At 45.0% G+C, this 26008-nt stretch overlaps 2 protein-coding genes across 3 annotated transcripts; one reads left to right on the top strand and one right to left on the bottom strand.

Moving 5' to 3' along the window:
* Window positions 1-17081: 17081 nt before the first annotated feature.
* Window positions 17082-21074, top strand: LOC127331352 (uncharacterized). Of its 2 annotated transcripts, XR_007869711.2 has the most exons (3): window positions 17082-17248; window positions 20574-20654; window positions 20740-21074. XR_007869711.2 is itself a non-coding variant. In XM_051357483.2 (2 exons), exon 2 carries the CDS (start codon window positions 17508-17510, stop codon window positions 18612-18614), a length of 1107 nt encoding a protein of 368 aa, XP_051213443.1. In that variant the 5' UTR covers window positions 17082-17248; window positions 17469-17507; the 3' UTR covers window positions 18615-19169. The 2 variants fall into 2 exon arrangements, 1 of the variants encoding a protein (XP_051213443.1); XM_051357483.2 differs by lacking the exons at window positions 20574-20654; window positions 20740-21074 and adding an exon at window positions 17469-19169.
* A 665-nt stretch (window positions 21075-21739) lies between these two features.
* LOC127331351 (uncharacterized) lies at window positions 21740-24566 on the bottom strand. Its single transcript, XM_051357482.1, has 4 exons — window positions 24039-24566; window positions 23623-23715; window positions 23067-23251; window positions 21740-22962 (listed from the first exon to the last, which is right to left on the bottom strand). The coding sequence occupies exons 1-4, from the start codon at window positions 24402-24404 to the stop codon at window positions 22047-22049; spliced, it is 1560 nt and encodes a 519-aa protein (XP_051213442.1). The 5' UTR covers window positions 24405-24566; the 3' UTR covers window positions 21740-22046.
* Window positions 24567-26008: the final 1442 nt, after the last annotated feature.

The raw sequence follows: 26008 nt of genomic DNA, 5'->3' as shown, positions 1-26008 counted from the left end.
TTTGATGGGCTTCCCGAAGTATTACTTCCTTGATTTCAGCAATATCCGGAACACAAATTCTCTTCTGGAACCATAATGATCCCGATTATCCGCGGTGAAATTCTGATGGTCTTCCCTCATCTATTCTTCTCATCTCCTCCACGATGAATGGATCGTCCAGCTGACCCATCATTATCTCATTCTTCAGGTTAACATTTAGCTCATCGGCTATTTGCAAAGCCGATAGTCCTTCATGAGCTTCCTTCTCCCAAAGTTGTATTTGGGCTTGACTTATTTCCTTCCTCAACTCCGGTGATAACTCTTGTTCTACTCCTCCAGTGCTCTTCCTACTTAAGGCATCTGCTACAACATTGGCCTTTCCTGGAGTGTAATTGATGGTCAAATCATAATCCTTGATTAATTCTAGCCATCTTTTCTGCCTCATGTTGAGTTCCTTCTGAGTAAAGAAGTATTTGAGACTCTTATGATCTGTATAGAGCTCACACTTGGCTCCATAGAGAAAATGTCTCCAAGTTTTGAGTGCAAATACCACTGCTGCTAATTCCAAGTCATGTGTTGGATAGTTTACTTCATGAGGTCTGAGTTGCCTCGATCCATAAGATATTACCTTCCGATCTTGCATGAGTACGCAACCCAATCCATGCTTGGATGCGTCACAGTACACGGTGTAATCCTTGCCAACTTCTGGAACTGCTAACACCGGTGCCGTGGTGAGTTTCTCTTTCAGAGTTTGAAAACTCTTCTCACACTGCTCTGAACACACGAATGGTGTGTTCTTTCTTAACAGCTTCGTCATGGGTCCTGCTATCTTGGAGAATCCTTCAATGAATCTCCGATAATATCCTGCCATTCCTAGGAATCCTCGGATTTCCTTGACAGTCTTGGGTGCTTCCCATTCTAGAACTGCTGCTACCTTGCTTGGGTTAACAGCTATCCCATCTTTACTAATGACATAACCAAGAAATTCCACTTGATCTAGCCAAAATTCACACTTAATAAATTTGGCATAGAGTTGATGTTCTCTTAGTGTTTGCAACACTAACCTCAGATGTTCAGCAAGTTCGGCTTTGTTCTTGGAAAAGATCAAGATATCATCAATGAATACGATGACAAACTAGTCTAGATATGGCATGAAAATCTTATTCATGAGATTCATGAAAATTGCTGGGGCATTGGTTAATCCAAAAGGCACTACAAGGTATTCATGATGTCCATACCTTGAAACAAAGGCAGTTTTCGGAACGTCTTCCTTCTTGATCTTTATCTGGTGATAACCGGATCTTAGATCAATTTTGGAAAAGACTCTCGCGCCTCTAACTTGATCGAATAGATCTTGTATTCTTGGAAGTGGATACTTGTTCTTGATGGTCACATTGTTCAAATTCCTGTAGTCTCCGCACATCCTTCTTCCTCCATCTCTTTTATCCACGAAGATCACAGGTGATCCCCATGGTGAAACACTTTCTTGTATAAATCCTTTCTGTTCCAAGTCATCCAATTGCTCCTTAAGTTCTTTCAACTCCTTAGGCTCCATCTTATATGGTGCTTTAGCAATCGGAGCTGTTCCTGGAATTAGGTCGATAGTGAATTCTATCTCCCTATCTGGTGGCATACCAGGTAATTCCGCAGGAAACACATCCTGGAATTCATTCACTACAGGTATATCCTCTAACTTCACCTCCTTCATGCTGTTCAACTGTAGCTCAACTTCAATCTGTGTATGTTTGTCGCCTTGGTAGATCATTCTACTTCCATCGGGGCTTTTCAAAGATACCGTCTTGTTCACACAGTCGATCAATGCTCCATTAGCTTCCAACCAGTTCATACCAAGAATGACATCAATGTCCTTCATCGGTAAAATGAACAGGTCCACGTCAAACGTGCACTTATTGATCATGATGACTTGTTTTTGTTTAGTATGGGTTACTACTATCGTCCCCCCCCCCTCAGAAAGTATGGTTATGGGTGTATCTAACTTAGTGCAACTAATCCCATGTTTGATGATGAATTGCTGAGAAATGAATGATGTAGTTGCACCAGTGTCAAAAAGTACTTTGCCAGGATGAGTGAGTATCTGGAGCATACCTATCACCGCCTGATCGGAGTTGACCACCTCCTCCAGACTAGTGCAGTTCAGCTTGCCGAAGGGCTTCTTGTTCTTCCAGTTCCCTCCATTATTTCCTCCTCGGTTTCCTCCTCCTCCTGACTGACCTCCTCCATTCTTCTTATTGGGGCAATCCTTCATCATGTGCCCCTCCTGACGACACCCGAAGCAAATGATTCTGGGTTTACGACAATCCTTTGAGGCATGTCCTTTAAACCCGCAGATGCGACAAACTATTTGATTTGCAGTTTGAAACGCTTGGTTCTTCCTACTACCGTAGTAGTTGCTGTTGTTGTTGTTGTTGTTGTTGTTGTTGTTGTTGTATCTTGGCTTGAAATTCAAGCTGGTGTTGGGCTTGTTACTGGAAAACCTCTTAGGCTCAAACTTGGCCTTCTTCCTCTTTTCCTCCTGCAATTGTTTGAAATCATCTTCCAGAGTGATGGCAGCATCCACCAACTCTTGAAACTCCGTCGCTCTCATCATCCGGAGCTGTACCTTGAACTGGGGACTTAACCCCCTCAAAAACCTCTTCTTTTTCTTGTCCTCGGTGTTGACTTCTTCAACAGCATACCGGGACAGCTTTGAGAATTCCCTGACATAAGACAGGATGGCCTTGTCCTTCTGCTCGAGACTTTCGAATTCTCGACGCTTCAATTCCACAATACTTTCAGGGACATTGGATTCCCTGAACTTCCTTGCAAATTCCTCCCAGGTGAATACTTTTCCAGCCGGATAAACGGCTACGATATTGTCCCACCATGATGCGGCGGGTCCACACAGCAGGTGTGTAGCATAACGGACCTTCTCCTGGTCGTTACAACCAACGGTGTTGAGCTTTCGCTCGGTGTCCATAAGCCAATCTTCCGCGTCCATTGGCTCGGGCGCGTATGCGAAAGATATAGGCTTGGTGTTCTGGAAGTCTGCTAGGGTGACTCCCTGATTCTCGGGTCTTTCTACTCGGTTCTGTTGCAGCAACTCCTGGAAGAATTTATTCTGCTGCTCCAACGTAATACGTTGCCTCTCCTCCACCAATTGCATGTACTGGACAAAATTCTGCTGCGTCATGGGTGGTGGTGGTGGAAACTGATTCCTGGCTGCTTCATCAGCCTCTTCCTTTTGCTTTGCTTCGCGCTCCATGCGCTGCGCTTCGGTCTCCTCTCCTAACACTCCCGACATAACCCCCTAGTTCTGCAACACAAGATGATACTCATAATTGCTCCATGCGCAAGTTTTCTGAGCTCAACTTTGTGCACAGAACTAGTCACGCAATGGAAATCAAGAAGCAAATCCAAATCATACAAAACATATACCATGTATATACATACTCCCTCCGTTCTTTTTTAATTGACTCAGATTTAGTACAAATTTGTGCTAAATCCGAGTCAATTAAAAAGGAACGGAGGGAGTACTTAAGTGGTCTTATTACAATACTCAAGTCGTTGTGAGTATGCAAACTCACTTATTAAAGTATATGTACAAGTTTCTACAAATATTACACACTACAATACACGTGGTACTTGTGTATTGTAGTCCTGCCTTCCTTGGTGGACTCTAGTCGATCTTCACTCCCGGTACATCCCAGGCTTCCATCCGGTCGAACGTGTCGTCCTCCTGATAGACCTTGGAACATAAGGTCTCCCCGTCGGCTGGTAATCAGAATCAGATGATGATCCTAGGGAGAAATCAGTGTTCACAAACTGGTCATTAAGTGCATCATAGTCCACCCATCGGGTGTACTCCCCTGTAGCTCCACCATAAGTATTTCCAACATTTGTACCCGACTCAACCTGTGTCGGATACCCACCATCAACTCCTTCATTACTAGGATAACTCTGGTTCTGGGTTGTGGCGTCATCATTCATCTCCCCATCATAATACACTGAACTACTATGAGTTCCAGTATCAGATCCCCAACGCCAACCCGTGGAGTTTTCTATAGGAGTCTCGGAACGCTGATTGTTTCCGGATTCCTCTCCACCCTCATATCCCCCATAGGAACTACCAAGATAGTTCCCAGGTGTAACGGGTGTAGTTTCCCGCTCAAGAGGATCGATACTAATGTAATCACCAGCTGAGTAAACTGGTGTATGCACCACATTTTCCATAGGTTCTTTCCCCCTAATCTCCTCCTTGGGTTCAGTAAACTCCTCTAGCATCGTATCAATTGCTCCTATCAAATGATGATTCAGTTGAAAGAGCAATGATAGTAAGTTGCGGCTATTGTCCATGTATTTTGCAGCTGCTATTGGTTTGCGTTTTGCATATTTGTAGTGGTTAAGCATGGGATCCTCTTCCTCCTGCATATGAGGAATGTGGGTGAATTCGGAACCCATAAGCTCTTTCGTCTTATGCTCCCGAATATCTGTGATGGCTCTCATAATGGCTATATGGTAGGCTGTGTTGATAGTTCTGGCTTCACCTGCTGGCATTACTACGCTCATTCCCAAAGATTCGGGAAGTCGCAGTCCTACCCTACACTTTGCCAATACAGTACCATCGTAGTACATGTATTTCTTTACTTGGATCTGGGGATCACACCCAAATTTAAGTAACATGGCACGTAGAATATCAGCAAGTCCTCCTTCATATTCACTCAGTGTGGAATCCATCACTTTCACGTTTCGTCCGGGAAGTGAACTTGCCATGTTGGCTGTAGAAATAGAAAGATTATAAGATTAGTAATAATGCATCATAATAGAGATAATAAAGAATTATCGCACTAAAAGATATGATTGTTGTATTCTCAATTCAATATACACCATATTTTTAGAGAATTCTTTACTAGTCCTATTTGACTCCTAACGTTTGGTCCCATTTACTAGGTTCCAACCTAAGGTCAAAGCTTTTGCTCTGATACCAACTGTGGTGACCCTGCATACCACTGCATGTTGTAGTATGCCAGTCGTTGATATAACATTCACGAAGTACCATTCCACAAATATTACATCCCTCAGAGTAGTACAACAGAACATAGCAGGTCCATAACTCATTCATTTAATATTACAATAATCATACACATATTGTCTCGGAGCTCCTCTTGGGTCCTAAGAGGAGTACTCCTGGGTTCGAGGCGAACCCAACTTAGCTTACAATATAGATGTCTCATTAAGTTGTACATTTATTCTCCCGAGCAGCTAAATACTAAGAGTTCGGGCTGCCCGGCTACTACTACTACTATTCAATGTTTCTAGGCTTGATCTCCTCCAGAAGCCTCCCCGGTTCCGTAGACTATGAGGTAGTCTACGCCTTCGACACCTCCAGAGAGGTCTGGTTCTTCATAGCCGATGATCTCGGCTCCTTCAGTGTGGTCGTAGTCCTCCTCCAGACGATTCAGACAATCTAAGCAAGGGATTTAAGAGTGGTATGAGTACGAGCGTACTCAACAAGTTCATTATAGATAAGAGGTGTTTAATGCACTAGCTACGATATTAGATCGGAAATTCTAATACCAATGCAGGTTTTGATAAACATTTCTTCAAGAGATTGCTTTTATTCCAAAGAGCTATGTCCGTCAGCCTTCACCGGTTTACTAAAACTTCATGGAGCTCCTTTCCGGCCGCGTTCGCAGTTCCATATCCCGGAACAGGGAGTGACAGGTCACAGTTCTTTACACTCTGCAGAGGTGTGTTGCTTTACCCACAAGAGATCTTAACCTTGGTCCCAACCGGGCAGCTTTCCCGTCCACACTTCCTTCGGTGTGAGGCCCGGTATAAGGTCATAGCCAATCATATTCCTCCGCTACCTCGCACACCCACCCTTTGTTGCAAACCCCGACCCTGGGTCCTCGTCGGTCCACTTACACCATTTAAGGACGGACCCCGACCACGACAACGATGCAGGATCGAACCAAACTCCTTCGCCGGTAGCTGCAACCCATCATAGACCACATTACCGTGGGGAATTAGAGTGGGATCCCCACCCTCAAGTTGTTCCGCAAGCCGCAACCGCTACGGTATGCACAACATAACCGTGGGGACTTAGAATGGGTTCCCCACCCACAAGCTGCTCCGCAAGATACAACTGCTACGGTAAGCGCATCTGTTGATGTACAAGAGGTGGAAATACGATTGACTAGTCCGTCCCATTTCAGATCTTATGGTTAACACGGTTATTACGGCACAAGAATCACTGGCGACATTTGTTGTTTAATCCTAGATGGATATAAACCCTTGCAATGGAAGCTCCACCATATCAACACAATCCATGGTTCCATTGCCCACCACATAGTCATATTCATAGTTATGAAAGTAGTGGTTTTGGTTTTTATGCAATAGTGATAACCATAGTACTTTGCAAGTAATTTGATAGAAATACTCAAATGACATGAGCAAGTGATGAACTTGCCTGAACACTGCAAAGTTTTGCAGTTGGAAGGTGTGGACTGACCCTTGTCCTCTGTCTCTGAAAAATAGCATCATTGTCCGATAAGGGCAATGGTTAAAGAAGCAATTATGCATGCTTTCCATTTTTAGGGTTTGTTCCCCCCTTTTCCGATGTCTTATCATTTTATGTGAGAGGAATTTATTAAGAATAATTTGGAGGTTCTCTATTTAGGGTAAATACAACCTTGAAATATTTTCAAGGTGTTTTTATAGTCCAATTACATTAATGGACTTATTTTCTTTATTGAAATTAATATGTGTGATTTAAATCATTATTTAATTCATCAAATTAAGACTTATTCTTAATTATCTTCAAAAATTCTCTTTGATATTTTATTTGGATAGAGAATTTTATGCTGATTGATTTTCATATTTTTAATTATTTTTTAGAGCTATATTCTATTTTCTAAAATTCTTTGAAATCCTCACTTAAAGGGTATTTTGGAAAATGCCCAAATTGCCCTCGGGCCCACCTGTCAGGGTGAACCCGAGTGGGTTGGGCTCAACCCAGTTGGCCTGGTCCGGCCCACTCGGTCGCCCTCACTTTTCCTCTCTCTCTCCCTCGCGAACCCTAACCCTCGAGCTCTGGCGACGCGCGCGTCGCCGCCTCTTCGCCGAATTTCTCCGGCCAACTCCGGCCATCGCCGCCGGCGAGATGGGGTGTGTCTGAACCGCCATTCGACGACGCTTCAGATCCACCGCGCCGATTTGCTCTTCGTCGCCTCTTCGTGTCGCCCCCAATCCTTCTGCTCGTCTGACCGTGGAGATCCACGGCGATCTCGTCGCCGCCGATGTTCCTAGAGCCGTGGCGCCGCCGTGGCTTCGCCATCGTGTGCGCGAGCTGCCGCGGCACCGCCATAGCCTGGCTTGGCCTGGCGCCGCCGTGCTTTGGCGCGTGCCGCCGTGGCCGCCATGGCGCCACCGTTCTGCTCGGCTCCAAGTAAGTGCGCCCCTTCTGCTCCTCTTCTGTGCCTATTCTTCTTCCCTGCTAGCTCTGGCCATGGCCCTCCTCCTGTTGGAGATGCCGCCATGCCGTGCTGCCACTGCTGCTGCGCTTACTGCTGTGCTCTGCTTGGCATGACCACAGCTTCTGTGGCCATGCCTGTGCTTATGCTGCTGCTGCTACTCTCCATGGCCTAGCTTAGACTGTGCTATCTTTGCTATGTATGCTTCTGTGCAATTCTTCTAAAGCCATGTGCTTGCTCAAGCTTGCATTTCTTGCTTGAAACTATCTCTGTGACTCTGTTCTTGATGCTATTACTGGTAGATCCTCAAGTGTATTCAATTCCTTGCTTTGGCTTAATTACTGTGTGTAATTCTTGCCATTTTGCAAGAGCCAGTGCTCCTGGTGTGCTATCCCTTGTGCTCTAATACCTGGAAATGCTCAATAGATTCTGTTTGTTGGCTAAGCAACATCATCCAGTGATGGTGTGCTGTTTGGATATAATTATGTTTAGCTCATTTGCTTAACTGTGATGCAATTCCTTATGTACTGTGTCTGTTTAATTTTATATGGTCAATGTGGTGCTAGAATTGAGTTCTAGCATGCTTTAGCAAGCTCTGGTGATCCAGTGATCATCAGCTGCTTGATCAATGCTTGCTTTATTTACTGCCTATGCCTGTCTGGGCTTATTCTCGGTATTTGTGCATCACCATGCCTTGTGCTGGTGTGTGTTGTGGTTGGTTCAAGCAATTGCTATTGCTTGCAGTGATCAATTGGATCATGTGTAAGTGTTCCAGTTACTGGTGATCTATGATTTTCATTTATCTGTATAGCTTGTCCTTGTTTATTGGATAAATGAGATGAACTGCTTGCAGTGATGACTCTTATAATTAGTTTGATTGAGCTAGAGGGATGCCAACATTAGTTGGGGACCCTAGCTCCACTTTGAACCCAATCTGGGTGATGATATTTGTGCTTGGCTTGGTGGTTTGACTGTTTTAGTGGTTGAGGTGACCCTGGCAGTAATCATATGCTGCCATAGGGTAGCTCCCCTCTTGTTGGCTTACTGTGGCTCACTCAATGCTTTCTGGGTGATCCATTTATTGGATTGCCAGTAGCTCTTGATGTTGAAATAAAATAGACAATGTTTTGTCTATGTCTGATGGCCTAACTAGTTATAGGTGCTAAGTGTGTAACTAGGCTAACTGTATTTTCATCTCTGGCTGGATTTCTTCAGTTATGCATTGATTTTCATAGCTGTTGTTCCCATTAGATGATTTACTAGTGGCCTTGCTACCTTTGCTTGCACCATATGGCTTAGTAGCCAGATGATGACACAAATTGGGTATCACACCCTTTTGCTTGTGTGTGATTGGTGCATATGCTTATATATGAACAAAACCATCTGGTTTGTTCATGATGACTTGTATACCTCACTCTAGCTCCTAGAATTTGATGTTGGTGTAGAGGTTTTGCTTCTGGTGGTTTGTTTGGCTTGCCCTGCTCCTCCCTGTGGCTTGATGCTTCTTGGTTATTTGCTGTGGTGGTGAAAATGTGTTGAACAGCAGTAGCTGTTCAAGCTGTTCTTGTGTTCTTGGCTGTTCTTGGTGGCTTACCAGTGCAGTTCTGTCGATGGATGAATCAAGTGACTAGGGTTTTGGCTGTGAAAAGCTTTTATATGGCCAGCCATGGCTTCCCTGGCCGACAGCACCACATTTCACCCTGGTGACTCACTGGTTGTGTGTGTTGCATGCACACATGCAGCAGGCCTTGTGTGCTGCCTGTGTGTGTGTGACTTGGGACTTGGCCCACTTGGTTGGATCAGCTCGGCAGCTTGATCATATCCACCCTATTCCAGTTTTCTTCTAACCTGCCAAGTGGCTTTGCCACTTGGCTTAATGTTCTATTTGTTGTGTGTGTGCAGGGATCAAGAAGATGCTCAAGATGAACTCAAGATCATCTTGATCATAGAATTCATGATGATCACAATGTAGTTTAGGTCATTTAAATAACTTGTAATTTTCCTTTTACATTTTCTATTTCTTCAATTCTTGTAATATGTTGTAATTCAATAATTCAATTCCGAATATTGTAAAGACAATGTATTATGTGTGTGATTATCAATAAAGCTCAAGTTTCTCTCTATTGAGCTTTATGAAATTGTTGTATTATTTATATTCTTGATTAATGATATTTGTTTGTTAAATTCTCTCAAGTTTGAATAATGTGATAATCATTTGATGTTTGAATTCGAAATTCAAATACAAATTTAGTTTGAATTCATCTAAACAACTTAACTTATAATTCAATCATGCAACTTATGATTTCCATGCAATTTCACTTCTCTCTTCTCAAAACCCTAATTTAGACAAGTAGGAACAAGTTCATCGCACTCTCAAAACCCTAACCCTGTAGGATGTCGAGAGAGAAACCTGTCCCCCTTCGATGCAGTTTTGTTTTAAAAGCGCGAAATTTCCCCGTAATTTACAATGCAATGCACATCCCTTTCTAAAATCTACCCCTTGATCGTCTCTAAACCTGGGACATTACAGTATGACATTGTGGTATCCTCCTCTGAATAATTCATTTGTATCGACTTGGCACATGCTCACACATGCATATGACTGAACATAAGTCAATTAAGCCTCTATGATCTACATTGCTTCAGAGTTCTTGTATCACTTTTATGCCTCCGTTAATTTATTTTGCCGCAAGCATGATTATGACAGTTACCGCTCTCTTGATTTGTCGCTCCCTAGTCTATTGCTAGCCTTCACTTGTACTGAGCGGGAACGCTGCTCGTGCTTCCAAACACCTGAAAACCAAGTTGTTCCAAAGTGTCCACCATAAATACCTATGCATGGCATTTCAAACCATTCCAAGTAAATTCTCATGCGCTACCTTTAAACCTTCAAAATGCTTCTCAATTTGTGTTAATGTTTCATAGCTCATGAGGAAGTATGTGGTGTTTAACTTTCAACCTTGTCATTTAATCTTGACGGACTTTCATTATGGACTAGTGGCACATCCGCTTATCCAATAATTTTGCAAAAAGAGCTGGCAATGGGGTTCCCAGCCCCGATTAATCAAACTTCATTAATAATTCTCTTCACATGTTTTGCTCTGATTCATCAGTAAGCAACTTAATTTTGCAAATAGACACTCCTCCATGGTATGTGATTGATGGAAGGCACCCGAGGATTCGGTTAGCCATGGCTTGTGTAAGCAAAGGTTGGGGGGAGTGTCACTCATAATAAAACTAAAATACGTGTGTAAACAAAAGAGAAGAGGGATGATCTACCTTGCTGGTAGAGATAACGTCCTTCATGGGAGCCGCTCTTGAAAGTCCGGTTGGCGAGGTAGTTGGTGTACCCATTACCATTCGTTGACAACAACAAACACCTCTCAAAATAATTTTACTCCTGTTTTAAAAATGAAAAGCTCTAGCGCATGTTAATCCCTGCTTCCCTCTGCGAAGGGTCAATCTTTTACTTTTATGTTGTGTCTCCATCCTTTCTTTGAGCACTATCTTGAGAGCACAACTGTCATTCTTAGTATAATATGCTTGTCCCAAAATATGATTGATTGCGGTATAACTTTGATGCTTTTATCTTTGACAATCACTATTTCTAGTCTTTCTATGAACTTCAGAGGTGCCTGGGCATTTATGTTTTGCTGATCAAATATGGGCAAGTGAGATACCACTTTATCATACTCTTTTATGAACATTGCAATCCTGCTTATAGACATGATTCATGATGCTTATTATTAATTGTTGGTACCTTTCCATGATTGACATAGCTGTTAGATGATCTTATTTGCATGTACCTTATTATGAATTGCCTAAGTGTTAGCCATATCATGAGAATATTTACATCATATGAGCAAATGTGTTCGTGAAAGTTCTTTTATCGCACTCAGTTGTTAACTGAATTGCTTGAGGACAAGCAATAAGCTAAGCTTGGGGGGAGTTGATACGTCCAAAACGTATCTACTTTCCCGAACACTTTTGCTATTGTTTTGCCTCTAATTTGTGTGTTTTGGATACAACTAACGCGGACTAACGCTGTTTTCAGCAGAATTGCTCTGGTGTCTTGTTTTTGTGCAGAAATTCAACTTTCGGGAAAATCCTCGGAATTTATATCAATGGGCATATTTTACAAGAATATTCCGGGAGCCAGAAGGGCAAGCCAGGTGGAGGCCCGAGGGCCCCACACACCAGGCCGGCGCGGCCCAGGGGGGGCGCGCCGCCCTAGTGTGTGGCCCCCTCGGCTGGCCTCCGACGCCCCCCTCTGGACTACTTAAGGGGTTCGATCTAAAAATCGCGAGAGAGAAGTCGAAGTCGCCAGAAACCCTCCAGAACGCCGCCACATCGCGAAACTCCGTCTCGGGGGCCAGAAGTCTCCGTTCTGGCACTCCGCCGGGACGGGGAATTGGAGGAGATCATCGCCATCATCATCACCGACGCCTCTCCATCGACCAGCCATGTTTCCCTCATCCATGTGTGAGTAATTCCCCCGCTGTAGGCTGAAGGGGATGGTAGGGATTGGATGAGATTGGTCATGTAATAGCATAAGATTGTTAGGGCATAGTGCCTAGTGTCCGTAATTGGTACTTTGATGATATTGTTGCAACTTGTTATGCTTAATGCTTGTCACTAGGGCCCGAGTGCCATGATCTCACATCTGAACATGTTATTGTTTCATCATGATATGCATTGTTTTATGATCTTACCTGCAAGTTGTATACACATGTCGCTGTCCGGAACCAAAGGCCCCGAAGTGACAGAAATCGGGACAACCGGAGGGGATGGTAGTGATGTGAGGATCACATGTGTTCACGGCGTGTTAATGCTTTGCTCCGGTACTCTATTAAAAGGAGTACCTTAATATCCAGTAGATTCCCTAGAGGCCCGGCTGCCACCGGCTGGTAGGACAAAAGATGTTGTGCAAGTTTCTCATTGCGAGCACGTACGACTATATATGGAGCACATGCCTATGGATTGCTTTGTACTTGGACACCGTTTTATTATTATCTGCAAATGCCCTGCTTTGATTGTTACATGAGTTTCTCTCATCCATGCAACGCCCGTTATCCGTCCCCGTGCCTACAGTATTTTAATCCTGTTGTTTACTAAAATCACTACTGCTGTCTGTGTTACTCTACTGCTGTTATTTCACTATCTATCGCTATAAAATCGTTACTATCGATAAACTCTTGCGAGCAAGTCTGTTTCCAGGTGCAGCTGAATTGACAACTCCGCTGTTAAGGCTTTCAAGTATTCTTTGTCTCCCCTTGTGTCGAATCAATAAATTGGGTTTTACTTCCCGCGAAGACTGCTGCGATCCCCTATACTTGTGGGTCATCAATTATCAAGAGGGGCTCTCATGTTAGTAGCTTGATCGTATCGTTCAGAGAGAGCTCAAACCCTTGCATCATTGATATCATCTTTCTTGGTTGTTTTTTGGATCCTATCCATGGAATGATTTAGAGCTTCTGGTTATTCTCATGACAAACTCTACTTCATCGAGAAAGGATTTTGCTCGGAAAATTGGTTGCATTTTCGATATTGGAGGTTTTACCGGTTAGTCTTTTATAAAGAGGTCAAACCATCCATGATTTGGTTGTATCCTCCCTTGCTGGACTACGATGACTCTCTACATTATCTTTTAGAGCTTGTTGCTAGCTTTGAAATGAGCTTAATATCATCAAATCAGAGTCCGGATGTAGTTATGTTTGTTTTGGTTTTATCTATTTCTGTCTTTGCTAGGGCGGGAGACTCCGACCTGAATTGTGTTGTCGTTGTTTTTAAGTTGTGTTTTGGTCTGGAACTTCCGAGATACTTGGCCAGGCCGGAGACTATGACCCTCACATTTTTCTAGGCTGTCTTAGCCTGTGTAGACGGTTCGGAGACTGTGGTGTAAGTGATGTTGTAACGGTTAGTTTCGTGGGGAGACCTATAAAAGACCCTTCTTCTTTCCCAAAGGCTGGTTGGTTCTTCTCTTTCTCTCTCCTCCATTGCTGACCTTGAATGTTTGCCCTATCTCTTCCTCATATAATTCTTGCATCTTCTGGAGGGAAAGAGAGGCGAGATCTAGATCTACATTTCCACCAATCAATATCCTCTCTAAGAAAAGAAAACATAATGGATCTAGATCTTGGAGTTCTTTGCGGATTTACTTTGTTCTTCCAATCTTATTTCCCCAAAAGCTTTTATAGCTTTGGTGGAATTTGAGAGTGAAAGATTTGAGCACCTCATGTGTTCTTGTCATTGTATTTGGTGCATCGGTTTGAGTTCTTCCCATAGAATCACTGAAGAGAAAGTTCACAAGCTATTACTCTCGAGTGCTTGTACCCAGAGCTTGTACCTTTTTCGTCCTTGGACCCTTGGTGACCTTGGTGGTTATTACTTAGGGCCTCCAATCAAGTTGTGGAGATTCCTCAAGCTTGAGGCATTTTGTGGTGGATTTCTTAGGAGTCTCCAATTAAGTTGTGGAGACTACCCCAAGCTTACACGGGTTCGGTGACCATCCTCAAGGATCCCCTAGTGGATTGTGGGATCTTGCGTTGTGCAAGAGAGCGTGGAGATTGTGCTGAGCCATTGTGACACTTGAAAGGGCATTGTGCTTCCGCACCGCTCCAACAGAGATTAGCTTCATTTGGGAAGTGAACTTCAGAATAGATTGTCGTCTTTGTGTCCCCTCTGTTATTCCTACCCATGAGTTATTTACTTATGCACTTTACAAAGTTGCTTGTCTTGCATATCATAAGTTGTTGATGCACATAGATGAACCTTAGTTTGTGCTTAAGGAATTAAATGCTAGTTTTATTCCACATTTGTTAATCTCATCTTGTAAAAGTTTTAAACCGCGTATTCACCCCCCTCTAGGTGAAATCATGTCCTTTCAGATTTGCTACGCCAGATCTACCGGATTTAGGTTAGGGGTTCCCCCTACTCGTTTCTTAGGCATTTGGCATGGGCGATGTTGGCTTGTGATTGGTTTGTTGGCTGGAGTAGTGATGGCGGCATCCTTCATCGGTTGTTGTCACTTCTTAGTTCCCTTTCTCTCTTGTAGCTCCAGGCGCCCTTTCAGGTTGTGGATCTTCCGGGTTTACATCCACATCGTATGTTGGGTCAATGGGTGAAAGAACAGGATATAACAACTAGATGAGGTGAATAAGAGTTTATGCAAATTACTACGAACTTAAATTAATGTAGGGTGAAAGAGTAGCACAAAACGACAATATGAAGAAAGTAGAAGTGCAAGCAAATGATGAATCATGTAAAACAGAGAATTGATGAAACAAACATGATTTTTAACTTCTTCAAGTAGCAGAGTGAATCAAACGATGCAAAGAAAACAAACAGTAAAAGGACACCAATACTCAATGCAAGTTTACTAGTCGGCAACCTCTTCTTCAACTATGTTTGTTCAAGGTAGTATCTCACTCAAATAAAAACAGACAGATGCTTGAGGAGATTTCAAAGAAAGGATATATATGTTATGGTAATTGTGTGGAGGGATTGAGCGCACAACAAGTTTCTAGTTCGGCTTTCCAGATCACCCCCTCCTCCTTAATATTAGAGGGTAACTTAGAGCATCTCCAGTCGCGTCCCCCAAACCGTCCTCCAAACCACGCCGGATTGAACGTTTGGGGGACGTGTTTCGTTCGTGCCACGTTTGGGGACATCCATCCCCAGTCGCGTCCCCCAAACAAAGTTTCGGAAATTTTAAACTTTAGCGAGATTCGATTAGATTTATCCAAACTTGGCATATATTACATAGATTCGAACAAAATTTGACTAAATTTAAACTAAACCTAATCTAGAAGTACTTGCGGCGGCCGGAGGCATCGTAGTACTGGTGGAAGTTGTACATGTCGTCGGTGACGACCTCCTGCTTGACGCGCTCGTCGGGCTCGTTGACGGGCTCGTCCTTCACTAAGTCGCTTGGTCCTGCCTCGCCGTCGTCGGTGAGGTCCACGAGTGGCTTGCCGGAGTCGCGGATGGACATGGCGATCGCCATGTCGAGGTTGCCCCTCCAGGCGTCCTTGTCGTTCATCGACGCCAAGCACGCCGCCCGCAGTCCTCTGGGTCGTCGCTGCTGGCGATGAGCCGCTGCTGCCGCTCGTACTCCGCCAGCCGTGCCGTCTTCGTTGCTTCCTCCGGCTCCTCCTTCACCTCCGGCTTCGGGATGAGGAGGGCGCCGCCACGCCTCTCTTGCTGCCGCTGCCGCCACGCCTCGTGTTGACGGGTGTCGCCGGCTCCTCCTTCACCACACGTTTGGGGACGGTGTAGGGCGCCGAGCGGTACGACGAGGACGGCGTCGATCGGGCCGGTCCTGAAGAAGAAGAGTTCGACGAGGACGAGTACGTGGTCCTCCTCGGCTGCCATTGCGGTGGTCCTCCTCGAGGAGACGGTGGCGTCTCCAACCTTGGAGCGCCGTTGCAGATGTCGCAGATGACGCTGTCGAGGGTGCGCCCCGGAACGCCCTAGAACAGGGCGCGACCGTCCTTGTTCCAGCTGTTGGACCCGCCGATGAGGCCGGTGGTGCTGTGCATCTCGACGTCGTACTTGGCCTTGAAGTACGTGGCCCACCAGTCGTCGTTGTCCTTGGCCGCCCATGTCGGACCCGCCCGCTCCTCGGCAATGAGTTGAACCCGCCGGGCCTTGATGCCGTCCCTCCATTGCTTCGTGCCCGGCTTCGGCGGCGGCGGGACACCAATGCCGTTCACGACCATCTTCCAGCCGCCGCTGCTTGGCAGCCGCATGTTCGGCGGGACAGGATATTGGGCGTGGTACAGCGCCCATGCCTCCGACACGGTTAGGCTGCCGCGGACGAAGCCGTTCGCCGCGGCGATCTTGCGGGAGGACGAGGTCGACATTGTTTGGAGCGGCGAGGAGAAGATCTGAGGGGGGGGGGGGTGACGAGAAGGTTTGGGAGCGGTGAGAGGTTGAGACGAACCGCAGGGCGTCTTAATGTACAGCGGCGACAGCGGGTGGTTGCACGCAATAACGCCGGCGCGGACGGCCACGCGGCCATGCACGACGAGACGCCATTAACGTCGCTTGACCAAAGGTAGGCGAGGGGGTTTTAGCCTTCCGAGCCGTTGACGCGTCGGGCCCACGTCGCTTCGCCTCGCTTTTCATTGTGTCCGGCGTGCCCGACCCCCGTGGGACGGGGACGGGGACGGGCTCGGGACGCCGAACACCGTATCGGGCCGCGCCGGACAAAAATCAGCTTTGAGAGACGCGGCTAGAACATTTTTTGTCCGACGCGCCCCAAATAGCTTTGGGGACGGCTTTGGCGACAGATGCTCTTATGACTCAAAGCTACTCATCGTTTTTGCTTCAACGTTGTGGGTGGCTATTTCTTTTTGTACCTGTAAATTATTTATGTGTACTAGTACTATATTTACACGTGCGGTGTAAAAAGCTCGAGAAGCCCGTAGCAACGCGAGTATCAAACAAGTACGTAATGGAATGCCAAATTGTTTACGAATCTAAACATCTTTTTGTTTTTTATTTGGTGTTTTCAAAATGAAATTATTATCTTAGAACATGAATGAAATTATCTGTTTTTTTTCAATGCTTTCTTCCGTTACTTTCTCTCTAGACATGGCCAGCAGCCCAGCACCTTCCCATACGGCCATACCCAGTCTGCTGAATCGTCCCTTCCGCGGCTCTACCTAGGAAGTTCGCCGCCGCCGGCAACCGTCCCGGCGTCGGTTAGGAGAGACGATGCCTCTTACTACATAGAGGAGAGAACGTGCGGCAGCGGCGTCCCCATGGTCGTTCTGCTCCGAATCGGATTCCAGGTATATCCTGCTCTGTGCCCTACCCTTCCTATCTGCAAACCGAGCCGGTCTGGGAATTCAATTTAGTCAGCCCCACCCTAGCTCTATAAACAAGAGGAGGGATTCGAAGACAAGTCGCTTCATTACCAGATTATTAATTCTGGATTCTTGTGCCGACCCTCAGATTATCGTTTCGTTCCCTTGATTCCAATCAAAATCAGAACTGAATCTCTTTACACAGATACAGCCACGGCCGGCGGATTGATTAGATTTGGAGACAATGTCTAAGCGTCATCAATCGCAACTCAACGGCAGCCGCACCGGCAAAAGGCCGCGGCTTGTGCCGAAGAAACACCTCTATCTGGCGCTGGATGATTGGGACAAGGGCTTCAGCATCCACAAGATCGATGCCGACACCTTGCAAGACACCTGCACCGACCTGCGGGTCGGGTTCCCTGACCCTGCTGCCCTCCGGTTTGCGGCGCCAGTACATTATCTCGGCATGGGCTTCACTGCCTTTGGCAACAACATCTTCATCGCCACCAATCCGCGCTGCGGACAGACACCTACCCTTGTATACGATACCAACACGGCAGGACTCGCCATCGGCCCAAGCCTACCGGTTCCACTGCTTGATGGCATTGACATCTCCGTGGTCGCTGGAGATGTGCTCTATGCATTGCAATCTTGCCATGGCAGCGAGCAGCACTCCTTTGAGGCCATGTCGTGGGCACCCACTGGGAATGATGAGGACTCTCCCAGGCCAGCCATGGGTTGGTCCTGGAAAAGCTTGCCCTCCCCACCACCATTTGCCATGGATGAGGAAATTACCTCATACGCGATGCACCCGGACGGACGCACCATATTCATGTCTGCGCACGATAGGAACTATCGGCATCTTCCCAAGGGTACCTTCTCCTTTGACACCAAGCATTGTGAGTGGAAGTGGTGTGGGGAATGGGTGCTGCCTTTCGAAGGTCAAGCCTACTTCGACGGCGAGATTGACGCATGGGTCGGGCTTCATAAAGATGGGTACATTTGCTCCTGTCAAGTCGCCTCCCGCAGCAGAGCAAGTGCTGTGCAGCCGGATTGGAAGATTGTCAACGAGAAGTTGTTCCTTAAGGTCCCGGAGAGGCGAGTTCAACATACAAGGCCCACTCTCGCGTACATGGGCGACGGCAAGTTTTGCCTTGTCGAGTGCGTGCTACGTGAGGGAGTGGAGTTTAGGTGCGCCTTTGGTGACCGTGATGGTTTCCTGCTCCATATGAGCACATTTGGCCTTAAGTATGATCACAGGGGAGAGCTGCGAACCACGCGCCATCGCACTAACTCCTATGTAGTGTCTAAGCATCTCGGGGGATCTTCTCCTGTAGTGTTCTGGATGTAAGAGGTGTTTTGCTTGTTTTCTTTGAACCATGTCCGAGTTATCTGGATGTAAGCTACGGTATGTGGCACTATAAAGTGAAATAAAAAGAAGTTAGTTCTCTTCGCAATTTTCTTGAACATCAGCCCAGAGGTGATCATATGTTTCAAGAACTAAAAGTTGTACTTTTGTTGCTTGCAGTATCACCATAGTCAGGGATTAGAAAAGGTATGTACTGCCATAATGCAACTAGAGCAGTGTATCCGCATTCCAGTTTTAGGCCTGTGTCCTTTCATTTAGAATGGATGCTTCTTGATCTGCAGTGAGCAAATGTTCAAAAACAATTACAAACAACCTTAAAAGAACCTGCATCTTACTGCCAGGATCACTCGGGTTGGCAACTAGCAGTCTAAGATCTGCATGTCTACATCTTATTTCAGAATTAGTGTTTAATCATCTCTCTTCTCAGGGTAGCATCGATTGGTAGGTGCAATAGTTAACTAATAGTCAAATACCTTGAACGCAATAAATGTGTTAGGTGACAACCTGTTTTCTCAAGATAATAGCTAACTTAATACCTTTCAATTTCATGCATAAGGAATTAGATTGGATGCAGCCAAGCTTTCCAATATCGTCGGAGCTCCCTCCTCTTGGAACTGCCTTCAAGTAAAGAAAAACAGCTAGAAAGGACAAAGTGTCCATTGTCATGTCAAGTTATTCGCATGCTATAGCAGATAGATTTAAAAGAAGTAACTTCTTTATAATGGACTTGCTCATAAATTAGTTCCAAAAAACAGTAGACAGGAAGCATCCTCTCTTGCAAGTTGCAACATTCTTTCTGTATTTCTTGTTCACCATTTGAGACAATTCATTCTCCAACTGAAAGATGGATGGATTTACAGTTCCACCTAAAATTATTTGACTTGTATAGTATCCAAGAAATGATGGAGTCAAGATTAAATGAAATGCAACTAGATATCCTTGCTTTTGACATTGTAGTCGCATGGAGATGAAATATATTTGTATATTTGGGTATGCAAGATCAAATATTTCTGCTAACAGAACATGCTGGTGGTAAGATCCCTATTCCTTTAGGTGCATAAGTATTTCATGTATGGAAGAATAGTATATTTAGTAGTATTTTTTGGTATGTGGAAATCCTTCCTCTATCATCCACTTTCAGTATGATGGAAAATTTAAATGTAGTGTTCAACTTCGGAACTTCTGCATAACATCATTACTTCATTAACAATTTTAGTTTCTACCTCCAACCAGCATATTCAGTGGTTTATACCTGTGACTGTTAGACAAAACAGAGAGAGGGAGAGAGAGAGAGAGAGAGAGAGAGAGAGAGAGAGAGAGAGCATAACCCTTTTATTGCATTCTTGTATTAGTTGGCCCTTCTGTTCATACAATCGCTTAATAATAGCCTGGCAGTCCGTCTCCACAATGAAATGTTGAAAGCCTCGTTCCATAGCTTAATGCCATCTTGACAGGCTAAAGCCTCTGTGAAAAAAATAAAATAGTATTTTGTTTTAGCCCTCCACAGTAAAGCTTCCATTGAAATTCTATTACCAAAACCTGTTCCATCAGCCCATTCTCATATGAGTTAGAGCCATCAGTATTTATTTTAAGCATATTGTCAACTGTTTCATTATTTTTATCACAGCGGGAGAAGCATTCCTTAACAGCGAGGAACCTCATGGCCGTCACTGCCATGACAAAGTTTTTTTTTCTGTTAGTCCTAGTTGTAACCTAGAGGAGTGTGTTGTTATAACTTATAGCTGTGGTTCTTACTTAAAACCCAGGTTACAAATAGTTTCATCCAGAATGTCAACCGCCCAAGTAAGAGGGTGGATATTTAACTCCCATGGCTTTGATTGCAGATCAGAAAGCCAGAGCATGTGAGCATCTGAAGAGAGCATGTTAACTCGTTTTCATTTCCACGCGACCAGACTAACCAATTCTCTTAACATGCTGCAGCCTCAGTGTCTCTTGTGTAGGATCTGGTATGGGCTGCATGAGCAGACCAGGCAGCAATTTAGGATTATAGTTCCATGGATGGTACAGATAATCCTCTTTCCTTATATTTTCTTGTATATTCCCGTTTTCACATTTCTGCCTGTTTTCTGATTTATTTTCTTCTCAGAAATTTTAGTCAGCCATCGCAGGCTTGGAGCCCATGAAGGCCAATTCTTCCAGTGCAGTTTTGTTTTGTTGATGAAGCTGCATTTTAGTATCCTCAACTATGAGAATGACATGTGTACCTGAAGTATAGGATGAATGACATGTGTACTTGCAGTATAGGATCATCATAACGATCCTTTTAGTTTAGTATACAACTAGTCTATACAGGTATATCATTTTGTCCTAGAAATTGCTTACTCCAAAAAATTATCTCTTGTTTTTCACATTGGATATATACTTTCTACTACGTATATAGACAAAAGTAGCAATCTTATTCTGCAAGCATGTCTAGTTCAACTTGCTGCTTTGAAAATTCTGTGGGAGGAGTTTGCACAGGCTACATGGTTGTGTCTCAATTATGCAAAATTATATCTTATGTCAATCAATGTCACTGATGAGCACTTGGAGGCTCTGGCTATGTCGTTTGGCTGGTCGGTCGGTTGCCTTCCTTTCACCTACCGCCTTTAGGCACCACCAAACTCACGATCAATGACATTTCGCCATTAGTTGGTTTTGTGGAACGTAGACTGAATTCAAACGCTTGTTTTCTTGGACATGGAGGCCGTCTTGAATTTGTGGTTTGGTCTGAAAATAAGGTACAAACTATTTGGTAACACAATCAATCTACCATTTCCACAAGGTCCATCCTTGTCACAAGGCTGGGAACATGAGACCGCAAATTAAAATTAGGGTTTGTCCTCAGAAAAAAGACAATAAGTAAGCTTAGCTATGACCCTAATAGGTTCGTTCAGGTGATTCATTCCTTGTTAGGCACCTATGTTTCCATGATATGATATTTACGAGAATGTACCATCCATCTTTCTCCCTGTTCACACATCAACATCTATCAGGAAGTGAAAACTCTGACAGCCACTTGCCATTTAAATGGTATAGCATTCAAATATTAAACTATATTAATGTCTGTGCATCAGCTTGAGTGTGCAAAACTGTGTTGACCACAATTACAGGCGTATAACTATTAGTAAAACTATCATACAAAGTGCACACTACTGCTTATTTCAAGACAGCTTATCGACCAAACGAAGACAACATCTGTCTGGTCTTCTGAAGTATACATTGCAGAGACCGATAATTTGTGTTACAAAAGGTATAGTGTATCCCAAAAGAATGAAGATCATTACAAAGGGGGCAAGAGTTCTTCCTCCAAAGCTTGTTATGTAGGTCTTATACTTGCTAACTGACTCTCTAAAACACCACTGGTCATCAATCAGACCCTGCGTCCTTGCAAGAAATTCTGCTCGTTCACTGTCAATTCTTCAACCGCAAGTGGCTCAGGTATCCTAACTGATATAGCGATCTCTGTAGATCAGAGAGCAAGGATGGATACTCTGACAGGACAATGTGAACGAAGGATTTCACCTCACGTTTTGCCTGGTGCTTGGAACAGTTCCACAAAAGCCTTAGGAGCCCTCTTATATCTGGTTCGTACTCAACCTTATTCCCATTTTTATCAATGTAGTAAAACGTCTTCAACATTAGACTATTTAGGGGAAGTTTCCAGTTGTCATAGCTGCTTAGCGCCCAGGATAGGTCATCCCACCCTTCAGTACTCTGTATACTTGAGAACTGGAGGTACATTGTTACGAAAGCACCAAATCCTTGATAAGGTTCCATGAGATAGATAAAGTTGGAAAGAAGGATCTGATGGCAACCTGAGACTCCCTTGGAAATCAGACGAAGCCACTCAACAATATCTATCGGAAGATGTTGGTGGTGGAAGACCTCCTTCCTTACCATCAGGACAAAGCCCGTGTAATCCTTGTCCCCCTCGGAATCACTGTAAGGAACTAGCTCTGACTCAGGAATATCAAGCAACACAGAGTCATCTGAATAAACACGGAAGCTTTTGGCAGATAAAAGGCCCCCCAGAGCTTTCTTTTGTGCATGAAAAGAAACCATGATATTGAAGCATCTGTCAAGGATGAACTTCATCGAGATCTTGCATAGCTTGGACGTTTTTGTTCCTCCAGGAAGAGTGATGTTCTGGTATGTTCTTAACCCCAAAGCATAATCATAGAGCGACTCGGACTGTCGCTGGTTTTCTACGCAGATAAGGAGATGGTGGTAGATGCCGGTAGGAGATAATTTTGTCTGCCTTCGACTGGAGCATCGCTTTCTGCTCCCATGCCTATGCGTAGACAGTTTTCCATCCGAGGAGCAGCTCCTGAAACAAAAAATTGTCATTATGATACACACCTAAGCAGTATATGCAACAATCATTAAGTTGTAAATAAAGTTCACTTCCAGAGCAGCTCCTAAGACAATTACCTCCCAGTGGACTTGTTGCTCGCCAAAGGTGTCACATTGACGATTGGTAAAAGACTTTCAGACAAATCTTTCAGCGGATCAGACAATAACTTCCCAGCTTTGAAACAGCTATCGATCCACCTGGTTGTGGTAACCTTTTTTCCATCACCTTCCCAGATCACTCTCCCGCCAGCTGGTATATCTCCCTACAGAAGTGTCGATGTAATCCCTTCATCAGAATGCCCACCGTTAAATTTAAGATCATCTAAGATATCAGGCAGACATAAAATCTTTGTGCTATATTCTGACGATAAGTATATTTGCTAGATGGTCTAGATGGCAGCACTTGTAGACTTGTAGTATGGTGGTAGCAACAGATATAATTACAAGGATCATCCCTACATGACATTAGAATAACATTCTAGCAATTAGTATATTTGTTATTCTAACATTCCGCTTGCTACCTACTATGGAGAAGGGAAGCTCCTTCTGTGTTGCTACCATACTACAATTGAATTTAAATTCACAATCTGTGTTGCTAAATGCTAACTTGCTATGTAGGGTGAGCAAAACAAACCTCGACAGCTATGTGCGTGGCTGTGCTATACTGAAAGCCGGTAATAGCTTCTCCACCCAAGGCCTCGATTTTTTGTTTATAATCATCCATGCCCTGCAACAGAGGATATTTATCTCAGTATATTTCCTTTTTTTTTGTGAATAATGAAGCAGTTTACTTTTAAAAAGAATTCAGCAAGAACTTTCTGTGCAGTTGGCTCTCATATTGGGGTGACCAAAATCATAACTTCATCAGGAACAAGAAACGGGAACAAGAAACTGGAACGGGAACATCTAAACGGGAACGAGATAAGTTTCTTTTCTTTTTTGAGAATAAGACCACAAGCAGACCATGTTTCCCCGATTTGTCTCCTAAAGCGGATGCTGCACCGAATGCTAATTTGCTGGAATTGAAAGAGCAATGTGTGATTATCTCACCTCATCTGTGCAGTGAATGCATAGCACAAGAAACCCAGAAAAGGGTGGACGATCTTTTTTCGTCACGCCAAGGCCAATCCCAATCCCTTCTCCGCCTTTGCGACTCCCCTGGAGCCCGCTCGCTCCCGCTCCGCTGCTGGCAAGGACCCCGCCGCTCCCGGCCCCTCCGTCGCCGCGGGGAGTTCCTCTGGTCCCCTGCTCGGTCTCTCCATCCCGGGACGGCCTTCCCCTAGTTTCGGCGGCGTGGTTCTTGCCACGGCGGCGCCGCCCTCCACCTTCATCGCCGCCGGGGATCCCCCCGCTCCCTCCAACTCCGTCGCCGGCGGGCAGCCTTCCGCTCGCGGCAGGCTTCTTCATTACCCCCATCTTGACCGGGCGAAGAAAGGGGAAGGGGAAGGGAAAGAGTATTCCGGTGAGGGCGGATTTGGTTTTCCGGGGCGGAGGAGGAGAACAGTGATTCTGATTTTAGGGGATTTTTTTTGTTTACCGATGGGGGGAAGGAGGAGAGGGTTCGAAACTTCGAACTGGTGCGGGTGTTCGAGGATAGTTTGTGGGCGGAGCACGGTGTGGTCGTTTTGGTAGCCTGGGGCAGCGCATAAGGCATCTCCGACGGAGCGACGCAAACGGATATTGATCGATCGTTGTGTCCGCCGTGACCGAAAATGCATCTGGGTCCTGCTTCAGCGGGACGACGCAAAGTGACCGGCCGCGGCGATGCAAACCTGGGCCAAATATGCAGGTTGCGTCTCCGCGGACGCTCCGCGGTCGCGCCAAGTGTTATTCTTTTCTTACCTGGTCCTGCATGTCAGGGACAGCAAAATTGAGCGCTTCGATGCTTCGTTTTCCCCGTCTTTGCTGCCCTAGTGCAGCGCCACCACACCAACCCCACCCGCCGCCATCCCGCCGCAGCGCTGCTGTCAACACCCGGATTTTTAAGTCCAGATGCCTATTATGCCATTCCTCGCAATCCCAGGAATATTGTTTTTGCGAGACATAATAGATTGATATCACAACACATCATTCATTACATACCATAATCGTCTTACAAATAAAGGATCACATGATCCAGTCTCATTACAACATACGGGATCTAGAGATCCAAATATGAAACACATAGCGGAAGCGAAATAGTAGCGGTCTTGGTCCATCTATTCCACAGGCAACTGTCGACGTCAGGAGTGATCCTAGTTGTCGTAGACGTCATGCTGTCCTTCTTCCGGGTTCTGGTACTCCTCTTCATAGTCTGGCCATTTGAATAGCCAGGGACAAAGCCATGAGTACTTTAAAGTACTCGCAAACTAATACTAAGGTAAATACTATCAACTATAGTAAGGGGTCCTAAGCTCTAGTTTCATTTGCATAAAGCCAGTTTTATTTCATAAACACTTTAATAATCAAAGCCTCTTCATTTGATTAACTAACTCAAGTGGGAACCTTAGTGTCATTCCCACAACTCAGTTGTGATTCAAAGTCAAAGTCACCTTTCAATTCAAAATCACAAGTCACCATTCATATTTTTGGAAAAGTTCTGATGACGGAACAGTATGGCCTTTCCAATCATCCATAATCGCGACGCGGCTATTCGAATAGGTTTAACTCTGCAGAGGTTGTACACTTGTGCCACAATAATTGCAGAGTTCGTCGTGTAATCGCCTCGATTTATCGTACGCAGTACGCGAACTACCAATCCTAACCTTTCATTTACATACTCTAGTATAGGCACCTCTCCCCATGAGCTTGGCCTCCCGGTGAAAACCGCAGTCAACCCGGGAACTGCACAGGGCTTGGGCCGGACATTCACCTCATTTCACGTCATATCGTATCGTTGTGTTTGTTGTAGAGGCAGCCCTCGGCCTAACCCCGATGACGCTCGTTCAGAGGGAACCCATACTAAAGCACATAAATTTCTAGTTAAGCCCTTACCCATATTGGGTATTGTGGGGGTACTGGTAAAATTGGAATGGTATCGC

Source organism: Lolium perenne, chromosome 2, assembly GCF_019359855.2.
Source record: "Lolium perenne isolate Kyuss_39 chromosome 2, Kyuss_2.0, whole genome shotgun sequence".
Classification (NCBI taxonomy): Eukaryota; Viridiplantae; Streptophyta; class Magnoliopsida; order Poales; family Poaceae; genus Lolium; species Lolium perenne.
This window is presented reverse-complemented; position numbering and strand designations above follow the sequence as displayed.